This window comes from Cherax quadricarinatus, chromosome 27 (genome assembly GCF_038502225.1).
Source record: "Cherax quadricarinatus isolate ZL_2023a chromosome 27, ASM3850222v1, whole genome shotgun sequence".
Lineage (NCBI taxonomy): Eukaryota > Metazoa > Arthropoda > Malacostraca > Decapoda > Parastacidae > Cherax > Cherax quadricarinatus.
This window is the reverse complement of record NC_091318.1, coordinates 26127393-26139178: the sequence shown is the minus strand read 5'-3', so window position 1 is coordinate 26139178 and position 11786 is coordinate 26127393. Positions and strand designations below refer to the sequence as shown.

At 38.6% G+C, this 11786-nt stretch overlaps 1 protein-coding gene across 14 annotated transcripts in view; it reads right to left on the bottom strand.

Moving 5' to 3' along the window:
• Window positions 1-11786, bottom strand: part of Mi-2 (chromodomain-helicase-DNA-binding protein Mi-2 homolog) — a 108962-nt gene that overhangs the window by 17989 nt on the left and 79187 nt on the right. For all 14 annotated transcript variants that reach the window (XR_011392490.1, XR_011392491.1, XM_053779938.2 and 11 more), the window contains 3 exons: window positions 10127-10363; window positions 9095-9366; window positions 7410-7575 (listed from right to left, as the gene is read on the bottom strand). Coding sequence is in view for 12 of the 14 variants with exons in the window: in XM_053779938.2 (XP_053635913.1) it covers window positions 7410-7575; window positions 9095-9366; window positions 10127-10363 (675 nt within the window). In the remaining 2 variants the exon portion in view is untranslated. The remainder of the gene's footprint in view (window positions 1-7409; window positions 7576-9094; window positions 9367-10126; window positions 10364-11786) is intronic.

The window sequence follows — 11786 nt, the reverse complement described above, 5'->3', positions numbered from 1 at the left end:
TAGTGTTCCAGATGGTGATAATGTCCTAGTCAACAGTGATTCCTGCAAAGTAAAGAGTATTTGTTGAGCCATCCTTACATGTTGTAAGAGATAGTAAGATCCATTTCATCCTTGCAAGCACTTCTGGTCACAGTGTTTGCCTCAGAGCAAATACCAATCTTGTTGACCTTGTTCACTATCCTTACCCTGTTCAGGTAGAGGATGAGTTGTCACCTGACCAGTGGGTCAGTGCTATTTCTACCGGGGAGACTTCATCCACTTCACTGGATCAATCCATTCCATCAGTAGAGAAGAAAGACTTAGCTCCCACTGACTTCCCAGACGAGGTCAAGCATTTGCTGACTTTGTTGAACAAACGTCTTAAAGCCATTGCCTTACCAGGTGAGAAGATGGGTATAACGAACTTATTGTCCCATTGTATCCCACTTGAACCTGGTACCAGACCTATCTATATACCTGTGTACAGAATGTCTCATTCACAAGTTGCTGTCGCAAAAGAATTGATCAATCAGATGCTTGATGATGGAATTATTGCACCAAGCAATTCACCTTGGAATGCACCCTTGATTCTAGTACCTAAGAAGGACGGTACTTGGCGCCCAGTGATTGACTTTAGGAAGTTAAATGCGAAAACTATTCCAGATCGCTTCCCACTTCCTGTACTTGGTGATCTTTTACGTAACATCAGAGATAAAGTCTTTTCGACCCTGGACTTATTACAAGGGTTTTTTTGGTAAGTCCCTCTTCATGAGGACAGCCAAGAGCTAACCGCATTCTCCACTCCTACAGGTCATTATCACTTCCTCCGTATGGCCTTCGGGTTACGATTTTCCCCTATCACATTCTCGAGGCTAATGACTAATATCTTTAGAGGCCTCATAGGTAATGCACTTATGGTGTCTTAGATGACGTAATCATCATGTCTGAAGATGTGCATACGCACTTGAAAAGACTTGATGTAGTACTTGGTAAGCTTGAAGAAGCCAATTTAAAAATCAAACTGTCTAATTGTCAATTTTTCAGATCAGAAATCAAGTTTCTTGGTCACGAAGTCACTCCTAGAGGGGTTACGACTGACCAGAGTAAAGTAACTGCAGTATTAAATTTTCCATCTCCCAAAACTGCTGATGCCGTAAGATCCTTTGTGGGCTTAGCAGGTTTTTATAGATCTTTCATTGCCAATTTTTCTTCCATAGCTGCTCCTCTGAGTTGCTTAAGAAAGATGCTCCTTTCGTTTGGACCTTTCGTCAAGAAAGAGCATTCCAAACTCTAAAAGAAAAGCTAACATCTGCTCCAATTTTGAAATTTCCAGATTTTTCTAAGCCTTTCTATCTGACAAATGATGCTAGTTCAATAGGTGCCGTACTAGCTCAGAAGACTGATGGCAAGTACAACGCAGCTGCATTTGCTAGCAGAGTCCTTACGAAGACTGAACGTAATTATACAGTAACTGAGCAAGAAGTTTCAGCAATCGTATGGTCTCTAAAGCACTTCCGAGACATAATTTATCAGTACCCTGTTCATGTCTTGACAGACCATGCTCCACTGATACCTTTATGCCAGAACAAACAACCTACTGGAAGGTTAGCCAGATGGACCTTGACTATCCAAGAGTTCAATCCTACCTTTGAACACTTACCTGGCAAGTCAAATGTAGTCGCAGATGCTTTATCGCGACATGTTAGTATATTAACTGCAGACCCTCCATTTACTGCCGAGGGAATAAAGAATGCTCAAAGAACAGATCCCATGTGGTCTGGTGTGATTCGATTCCTGCTCCAGGAAGATCTTATCCTGACTGTGAAGCCACCAGCACCCGTAAGTGACTTTGTCATGAACCAAGAATTACTGTATCAAACAGCCGAGCTGGGTACTCCTAGCAGACAGGTATACCAGTTAGTAATTCCACAGTCCCTAGTGAATGTAGCCTTACAGCTAGTTCACGATGTACCAGGTGCTGTGCACCCTGGTATGGATCGTTCAGTACAACAAGCCAGATTGAAATACTTTTGGCCTCGTATGGCAACTGATATTTCTGAGTATGTTAAGAAATGTAATGTCTGCATGCAACATAAAGGTAATGTTAATGGGCCTAATCCAATTCAGGTGTATCCAACTACTTGCGAACCATGGAAAAGAGTTGCGCTAGATCTGTTAACTAATTTCCAATGTTGCCTCCAGGGCAACAAACATCTGTGTGTTATGGTAGATCATTTCACCAAATATTGTGAGTTAGTTCCTATTGCAGATCAGGCTACTGAGACAGTAGCTAAAGCGTTTAAAGAACGCATTATCCACAGGCATACCACTCCTGAGTCCCTAATAACAGATAATGGAGGTGAATTCTGTGATGAGATTCTTGAAAAATTGTGTACCTTGTACAAGATTTCTAAGTCTACCAATGTTCCTTACCATCCTGCCAGCAATGGGTTAGCAGAATGAACCAATAAGAACATACTTGATGTTTTGAGAGCCACTATCAATCCTAACAATGAAACCTGGGATGAAGTTATACCTAATGTTCAGTATGCCATAAATTCTGCTTACAATATTTCTATAGGTGACACTCCACATTATGCATTGTACAGTGTAGATAAGCGTTTGCCTTACGAGTTGTTATATTCTAGCCCAAAACAAAATTATAAGCCTGATGATTTCATAGGAACTCGTACCAGCTTAGCTCAAAGTGTTTTTAGAAGAATCCGTGAAACACTTCATAAATCATCTTCATAAATCGGGCCACCCTGCCTTGGTGGGAATCGGCCAGTGTGATAATAAAAAAATAAATAATTAATACTCGAGAAAAGCCGACCAAAATCAAAGTAGGTTCAAGAGTTATACTGACTAACTTTAACAAAACATCTGCAATGGCTAAGCTTGATCAAAAGTTTGTTGGTCCTTATCAAGTAGTTGAACATATTAACCCTTTGAGGGTCGACAGGCCCTCTCCGAAACTCGTTCTCAGGGTCAGCCAAATTTAAAAAAAAAAAAAATTATTTTCTCTTATGAAAAGATAGAGAATCTTTTCCCGATCATAAAGACACCAAAAGTTTGAAATTTGATAGAAAACTTACGGAATTATGCTCTCGCAAAGTTAGCGGTCTCGGCGATGTTTACGCATCGGCGATTTTGCCCACTTTGAGCCCCATTTTTGGCCAATTTCACTGTACTAGTTGACAAAAAACATGAATATTTCGCTAGAACTCCATTTTTTCTATCGAATGGGTGCAAGAAACCACCCATTTATGAAATTCAACTAACCAGTACAGTGGTCAGAATTTAGCAATTTTGCCAATTTCACACAAATTTCAAAAGATGCCAATTTCCGAATAGGGTCCAGAATAAACAAGAAAGACATTCCTGGCACTAAAATGACATTTCCTCTAGTCATTAGTCACGTCTCAAGGCCCCTCTTATATTCTTTTGCTTTCCACTTTGAATTTTTATTCTCACAAAAAATATAAGATTTACTGTTATGCAGACTACTGCATTAGTGTAAAAAATGGTATAAATATTATTGGTGCACTTGTGAAAGAATATTAGACTCACCAGTTGACGTGTATTGCACGCTTGGCACGATTTGTTTACTTTTGAAGTTTGGTAAAAATCGAACATTTCTGCTACTTTGAGCTCAATTTCAAGGCACTTTTCATTGTAAAGCCAGTCAAAATCATCTCAATTTCTGTAATATGTTTTCCATTCTATAAAATGAGACCAAGAAAACTAGAATACAACAGTAAATACCATACGAAAATACACTGCAAAGTCGCTGATTTATTCCAAAAAAATGGTCAAAGTTTTTTTTTTCTCATTATGCACTGTGTGCTGCAGGATTTTTTTTAGACTGTGCACACTGACCACATAGACCCATTCTTTCATATGAAGGCCTACCAGCTTTCTCCCACTAGATTTGAGGCCGCTAGAATTTATGCGTACTAGTACATCAAAAACCCCTACGCGTAAGACGTACTAGTACGACCAAAACCCTCAAAGGGTTAATGGCAATGAGGTATATGTGGAGGCAAAAAATGTTATCTATGGAGGCAAAGAAGGAAATGTATGAAAGCATAGTAATACCAACACTCTAATATGGGTGTGAAGCATGGGTTGTAAATGCTGCAGCGAGGAGGCGGTTGAGGCAGTGATGTCCTGTCTAGGGGCAATGTGTGGTGTAAATATTATGCAGAAAATTTGGAGTGTGGAAATTAGGAGAAGGTGTGGAGTTAATAAAAGTATTAGTCAGAGGGCTGAAGAGGGTTTGTTGAGGTGCTTTGGTCATTTAGAGAGAATGGATCAAAGTAGAATGAATGAAGAGTGTATAAATCTGTAGAGGAAGGAAGGCGGGGTAGGGGTCATCCTCGAAAAGGTTGGAGGGAGGGGGGTAAAGTAGGTGTTGTGGGTGGGTTTGGACTTCCAGCAAGTGTGCGTGAGCGTGTTAGATAGGAGTGAATGGAGATGAATGGTATTTGGGACCTGACGAGCTGTTGGAATGTGAGCAGGGTAATATTTAGTGAAGGGATTCAGGGAACCTGGTTATTTTATATAACTGGACTTGAGTCCTGGAAATGGGAAGTACAATGCTTGCACTCTAAAGGAGGGGTTTGAGATAGTGGAAGTTTGGAGAGAAAGAAAATCCCCAAAAAGAAAATACTTTCATCATCATTCAACACTTTCACCTCATTCACACATAATCATTGTTTTTGCAGAGGTGCCCAGAATGGAGGGATATATTGTGTATTTTTATACGTATATACTTCTAAACTGTTGTATTCTGGGCACCTCTGCAAAAACAGTGATTATGTGTGAGTGAGGTGAAAGTGTTGAATGATGATGAAAGTATTTTCTTTTTGGGGATTTTCTTTCTTTTTGGATCACCCTGCCTCGGTGGGAGATGGCCGACTTGTTGAAAAAAAAAAAAAGTATAAATTAGAGAAATTAGTACTGGTCAGTATAAAGAATCGCATTTAGATCATATGAAGTTAGTATGTGATGATAATGATGTTCCAACCCAGACTCATGTGACAGACTGACAATCCTCCTGACTGTTCCCTCTACCTCTAATACTCAGTCAAATGATTGACCTGAATGTTGTTATTCCCTACATACACAACAAGTATTGAGAAACCTGCAAATATCATTTGTAATTACCAATTCAGATCTGCCTCAACCACAGCATGAGTTCACCAGTGCAACAGAGTTTGATCCTCCCAGAGATGATACCCATTCTGCATATGTAAATCTCACCCTAGCAGAGTTGGGGTTAAATGTAAATAAAATGTATAGATGAATAACACAGTTTACAATGTATTTCTATTGTCTGCTACAATATCAACTTATTAATATTCTAATTTTTTTTTTTTTTGTGCTCACGTTCTCTCTGAATTCTGAGCTTTAACAGTCTAGATTTGAGTGCACCAAGTGCACCTTTCTATTAAACACTTCTTTCTTTGTATGTATTCCTTCTTCAGAATCCACAGATCACACGAATACAGATCAATCGATCAACTTTTTTTTTATCACTTACTGTATAATCCCAATATTGAGTCTCATTCTATGAGTTGCAATATATCATACCTTGTAATGCATTACAGTAAGTTACGTTAGCTTCCATTTCGATTTTCTCCTGATATACGTTATAATGTTCAATTGTTGTGTACTTTGACATTGTACAGAATCAGCCCCTAGCCGTATGCCTGTCGCCTCTAGTTTGTATTAGCTGTATGTCGGGACGCCATACGTTAGTGTCGCCGAGCTCTCAGTAGTATCAGTTACCAGTAACCAGTTACTAGTGTCAGTAGTAATGACTCATACACCGACTGTTACTGATCCTCTGCTCCTGCATGAATCACTGACCGTTAATCTCTGTTACAGCTGACCTAGCACGATTTGTATACCGCTCACCCTCTAGGCACTGAGAGTCAGTTGAAGGATAGACAGGAGAGACGCAGGTCAGGCTTGGTGCTTCCCATATATTCCGTCCAATATACGTACTTACATCCTACACGAGTGTTATTACCCAATCCACATTTTGATACCCTCACGTGACAATGGAGGGGGATATCCGTTACAAAAAAATAATCTCTCCTTCTCCCTCTCCCCTCCTCGCCGTCTTCCATACGCCAACAAGAGTCTTCAATAAAGGTAAAAGTGATGTTAAATGTTCATTTATCCATTTCATTAGTCATTTATGTTTATTTCTCATTGTTTTCTGTGTGTAAAACTACAGTTATTCTCTATAAAATGTATTATTTATTAATATTTTTGGGTATCTGTAACGGATTAATTGGATTTACATGATTTCTTACGGAAAATATTGCTTCAGTTTTCGTAAAATTTGGTATTCGTTAGACTTTCTGGAACGAATTAGTCACGAAAACTGAGGTTCCACTGTATTAGATACTTTTGTTAAATACATTGAAAATAAGTATGGATACTGCTGGTTTACTTCCAAAAATCCACTTTTATACACTTGGTTCTAGCCATATACTATATGCTTACCTATCTTTATCTTCCAAACAGTACATTATTTCTACATTGTTACCCATTTATCAGCAGACTTTAGAGTAAATAAATACTCACCTTGCTAACACTAACAACCCCTTTTTTGTCAAATTAAGTACAAAAGTTATACCAAAAACCTGCCCTCTTCAAATAATTATTAGCCCACTTGAGTCTCCATAGAAATCCTCTTGCTGAACTAGACCCTAGATAATTAATTTTAGCCTAAGTTTTGATTCTGTAGCTGCTTGCCTCACCCAGTATAAAAGTATCAGTGACTCTGATTATCAGAACACATGTAACTTAACCTAACTTTGACTGAATCATCTCCTTATGCCCTGACCAGACTTCTGACCCACCTTCCCTCTCTTTTTACCTCACTAGCAACTCAATAATGGCCAGGATAGAGAGAATCATCATCTAAGAGTTATTTCAAATTTGTGGGTTAACTTTCAATTGTTTGAGCCATGTTATATTGATTTTTTGTTCATTACTGGTAATCTTGCCAGAGATGAAATACTTAATAGCAAGAGAGTAGGGTTAAAAATGACATTCTTATAGGATAAGTGGTAAAATGGTATAAACCATGAAAAAGAACAAAAAGACACAGTGTTGTGACTGGAACAATACACAACCCGCATGTAGGAGAGAGGATCTTTCAACGACGTTTCCAACTTGGACCATTTACAGTCACTATGTTTGAGTTATTTGTGTATAAACTAATCTAAACAATGACACCGCAGCAGCTTTTAGACAAGTGAACTCACATAACAAAAAGCTAATCCTGCCAAAACAAATATGTAACTGAGACATTAATAAATTAGTGATTGGAAAATCCAATAAATTTACATTTTTTTTTTAAACATAGAGGATAAATGTACATACTATCCTTAAAGAAATCATAAGTTTACCTTAAATCTTCTTGCCAGAAATTTGTTCTTGATTTCTAAGAAGTTTCCTTTGCCTACATCCATCTTGAATGGTTCATTGATGATGGCAAACCGAATATCATTTTGAATATCTTGCCAGCGCCCATACCCATGAGTTACAATGCCTGCGAGCAGCCAATAATCATGTCTGAAAGAAGAATTTTTTTTTTTTTTTTGTAAATTTTTTAATTATTTAGGAAACAATCTCATTTGGAAAGCAAAGGATTCCAGAAAAACACAGCCTCTGAGAAGCTAGATGAAATGTGTAAATTATAAATGCAATGAACCCTCTAATAAACAGAGTAACATGGAGGAGTGAACATTATTGCCGAATGTCCGTTGTTTATGAAGTATAAAATTTATTTTCCATGGTTGGTTGGCTTTGGAAACACTACTGGACACAAAATACAATACACAAATAATGTACATATAGGAGACACACTTATGATAACGTTTTGGTCTGACTTGGACGATTAATTAGTTACACAGAGGTGCAAAGGAAAGGGAGCCAGAATATATACAAGGGGGGAGGGACAGGAGCAGTGTAACGAGAGAAGGGAATAACAGTATTAGAGTGGTAGTAATAGTAGTGATGGAAGTGGTGGTGGTGATAGCAGTAGAAGAAAAAGTAATGCAACAGTGGTGAAGGTGGCAATAAGAAAGTAATAGTGGTAATAAAAATAAAGGTGGTAAAGGGTGGGGACTTAAGAGAATATAATAGTAGTAGCAGAACAGTTGAGGCCTTCTAAGAGAAAGAGAAGAGAAAAGCACTGAAGGAGAGCTAATGGCCCATGAGGGTAGGACCAAATCTCAGCGGGGTGTGAAGCGTGGGTGATGAATGTTGCAGCGAGGAGAAGGCTGGAGGCAGTGGAGATGTCATGTCTGAGGGCAATGTGTGGTGTGAAGCAGAGAATTCGTAGGGAAAGGCGGGATTACCAAAAAGAGGGCTGAGGAAGGGTTGTTGAGGTGGTTCGGACATGTAGAGAGAATGGAGCGAAACAGAATAGAAAAGGTAGAGAGGAGATAAAGATCAAGTAAAGAACAAGAACATAAAGCAGCAACACTGAAGGAGGCCCACTGGCCCATACTAGGCAGGTCCTTCATCACTCATCACAAGTGTTTTTAAATTTGGAGCATTGGAAGATGTAATGAGAAAGGAGGGCATCTACAGAGACAAAGCCAGGTATAGGAGTCATATTAGGAAAGCTGTGTATAAGTGATGCTTCAACAAGACAATCAAATAAATGTCAGCTCTTTCTAAATGCACAGAAGGAACATACACAAAATATGAATACATACAGTAAAAATTAACAAATTTAAAAAAATATTCAAGTCTTCATAATTAAAAAACATGCTAATGGACAAAATCCAGAATTACAAACTTTTTCCAATTTGTCAGATACTTCCAATGTTAGTTTGCAAACTTTTTTTTTATCAAATTGCTGAAATCCATTAATGATAGGTCCATTAATAAGGTTTTACTGACAAACTTATCAATGTGTAAATAATATAATCTTAAATCAATCTGTATCCAGCAAAATCATACATTATCAACAGCCTTAAGACCCCTTATTTTCACCCAAGGCTATGGGTCCCCAGCATAACATAACATGTAGATTAAGATGACAGATAATCAAATTCCTCCCATTAATTTATTCTTACATTACCTGCGGTGCCAGATTTCACATTCACGGCCAGGTACGGCTGCTTTTTCTTCATTTTGCCACAAGGTATGTAGTTCTGTAAAGCCACCATCAGCAATGTTGAACATAAACTTTCTCTTAGAGATAGGCTCAATTTCCTTCTTTTTAGTCCCATCTTTCTTATCTTCATCCTTGTCACCATCCTTTTCTTTATCATCATCTTTCTCTTTGTCATCATCTTTTCCAGATTCCTTGTCTCCATCTTTCTTTTCTTCCTTTTCAGTTTTTCCTGTAACCTGCAAAGATTTTATTATTAGAAAGGCCTAATATTAGTTAATGAATAAATTTAAAATTAAACAGGTAGGAAGGATTTTAAATATCTGTACTGAATATAAAATTTTACATTGGATTTCTGTGTTGGTAGAGCAGTGGTAATACATACAGCAAGTGCATAGGTGGGGCCAGGAGCTGGGACTTGACCCTTTAACACATAGGTGAGTACCTGTAGACTGATTAGACCGAGGAACTCTCCTCCCCCCCAATTTCTCCTTTCTTAACCCTTAAACTGTCCAAACGTAGATCTACGTTTTTTCAACATTTGAAAGTATGTAAAAAAACGTAGAGCTTTTCTTTTTTTTTTTACATTTGTTGTGTATCTTTATACGTATATGCTTCTAAACTGTTGTATTCTGGGCACCTCTGCAAAAGCAGTGATAATGTGTGAGTGTGGTGAAAGTGTTGAATGATGATGAAAGTATTTTCTTTTTGGGGATTTTCTTTCTTTTTTTGGGTCACCCTGCCTCGGTGGGAGACGACCGACTTGTTTAAAAAAAAAAAAAAAAAAAAAAAAAATTTGTAAACATGAAAAAAATCTTTGATCTACAATTTTTTTTTTTTTTTTGTTATATTTGAAAATATGTTAAAAAACGTAGATCTACTTTTGGAGCACTACGCATGTGAACGTAGATCTGTTTGGACAGTTTATGGTCAAACTACTTTTCCCTCCTCCCTACTTTTAAGAAATACAGAATAGAGACAGAAGGCAATATTACTGACCACATCATCATCAGACTTCTCTTCAACAGCCTTAACTTCTTTAGTTTCTTCCCCATCTACTGTTACTTCTTCTGTCTTCTCTTCTTTCTTTTCTTCATCTTTATTGTCTACTTCCATCTTCTCGCCTTCCTCTTTCTTTTCCTCATCTGGCTTGTCAACCTCTTCTGTTTCTTCTGTATCTTTCTTTTCTTCTGCCTCTTCTTCCTTCTTTTCAGGCACTTCATTTTCTTCCTCTTTCTGTAAAGAATTGTAATAGGTGAATTACATGAATGTATAACAAAAGGTTTAATTATTTACAAGTAAAGCTACACACCTACATCCCCCACCTTATCTCTTGATGACTGCAAGAGGGTATGGAAGAGGGTAAGGTACCTAGGGATTGGCAGAGAGCATGCATAGTTCCTTTGTATAAAAGCAAAGGGGATAAAAGAGAGTGCAAAAATTATAGGGGGATAAGTCTGCTGAGTATACCTGGTAAAGTGTATGGTAGAGTTATTATTGAAAGAATTAAGAGTAAGACGGAGAATAGGATAGCAGATGAACAAGGAGGCTTTAGGAAAGGTAGGGGGTGTGTGGACCAGGTGTTTACAGTGAAACATATAAGTGAACAGTATTTAGATAAGGCTAAAGAGGTCTTTGTGGCATTTATGGATTTGGAAAAGGCGTATGACAGGGTGGATAGGGGGGCAATGTGGCAGATGTTGCAAGTGTATGGTGTAGGAGGTAGGTTACTGAAAGCAGTGAAGAGTTTTTACGAGGATAGTGAGGCTCAAGTTAGAGTATGTAGGAAAGAGGGAGATTATTTCCCACTAAAAGTAGGCCTTAGACAAGGATGTGTGATGTCACCGTGGTTGTTTAATATATTTATAGATGGGGTTGTAAGAGAAGTAAATGCGAGGGTCTTGGCAAGAGGCGTGGAGTTAAAAGATAAAGAATCACACACAAAGTGGGAGTTGTCACAGCTGCTCTTTGCTGATGACACTGTGCTCTTGGGAGATTCTGAAGAGAAGTTGCAGAGATTGGTGGATGAATTTGGTAGGGTGTGCAAAAGAAGAAAATTAAAGGTGAATACAGGAAAGAGTAAGGTTATGAGGATAACAAAAAGATTAGGTGATGAAAGATTGAATATCAGATTGGAGGGAGAGAGTATGGAGGAGGTGAATGTATTCAGATATTTGGGAGTGGACGTGTCAGCGGATGGGTCTATGAAAGATGAGGTGAATCATAGAATTGATGAGGGGAAAAGAGTGAGTGGTGCACTTAGGAGTCTGTGGAGACAAAGAACTTTGTCCTTGGAGGCAAAGAGGGGAATGTATGAGAGTATAGTTTTACCAACGCTCTTATATGGGTGTGAAGCATGGGTGATGAATGTTGCAGCGAGGAGAAGGCTGGAGGCAGTGGAGATGTCATGTCTGAGGGCAATGTGTGGTGTGAATATATTGCAGAGAATTCGTAGTTTGGAAGTTAGGAGGAGGTGCGGGATTACCAAAACTGTTGTCCAGAGGGCTGAGGAAGGGTTGTTGAGGTGGTTCGGACATGTAGAGAGAATGGAGCGAAACAGAATGACTTCAAGAGTGTATCAGTCTGTAGTGGAAGGAAGGCGGGGTAGGGGTCGGCCTAGGAAAGGTTGGAGAGAGGGGGTAAAGGAGGTTTTGTGTGC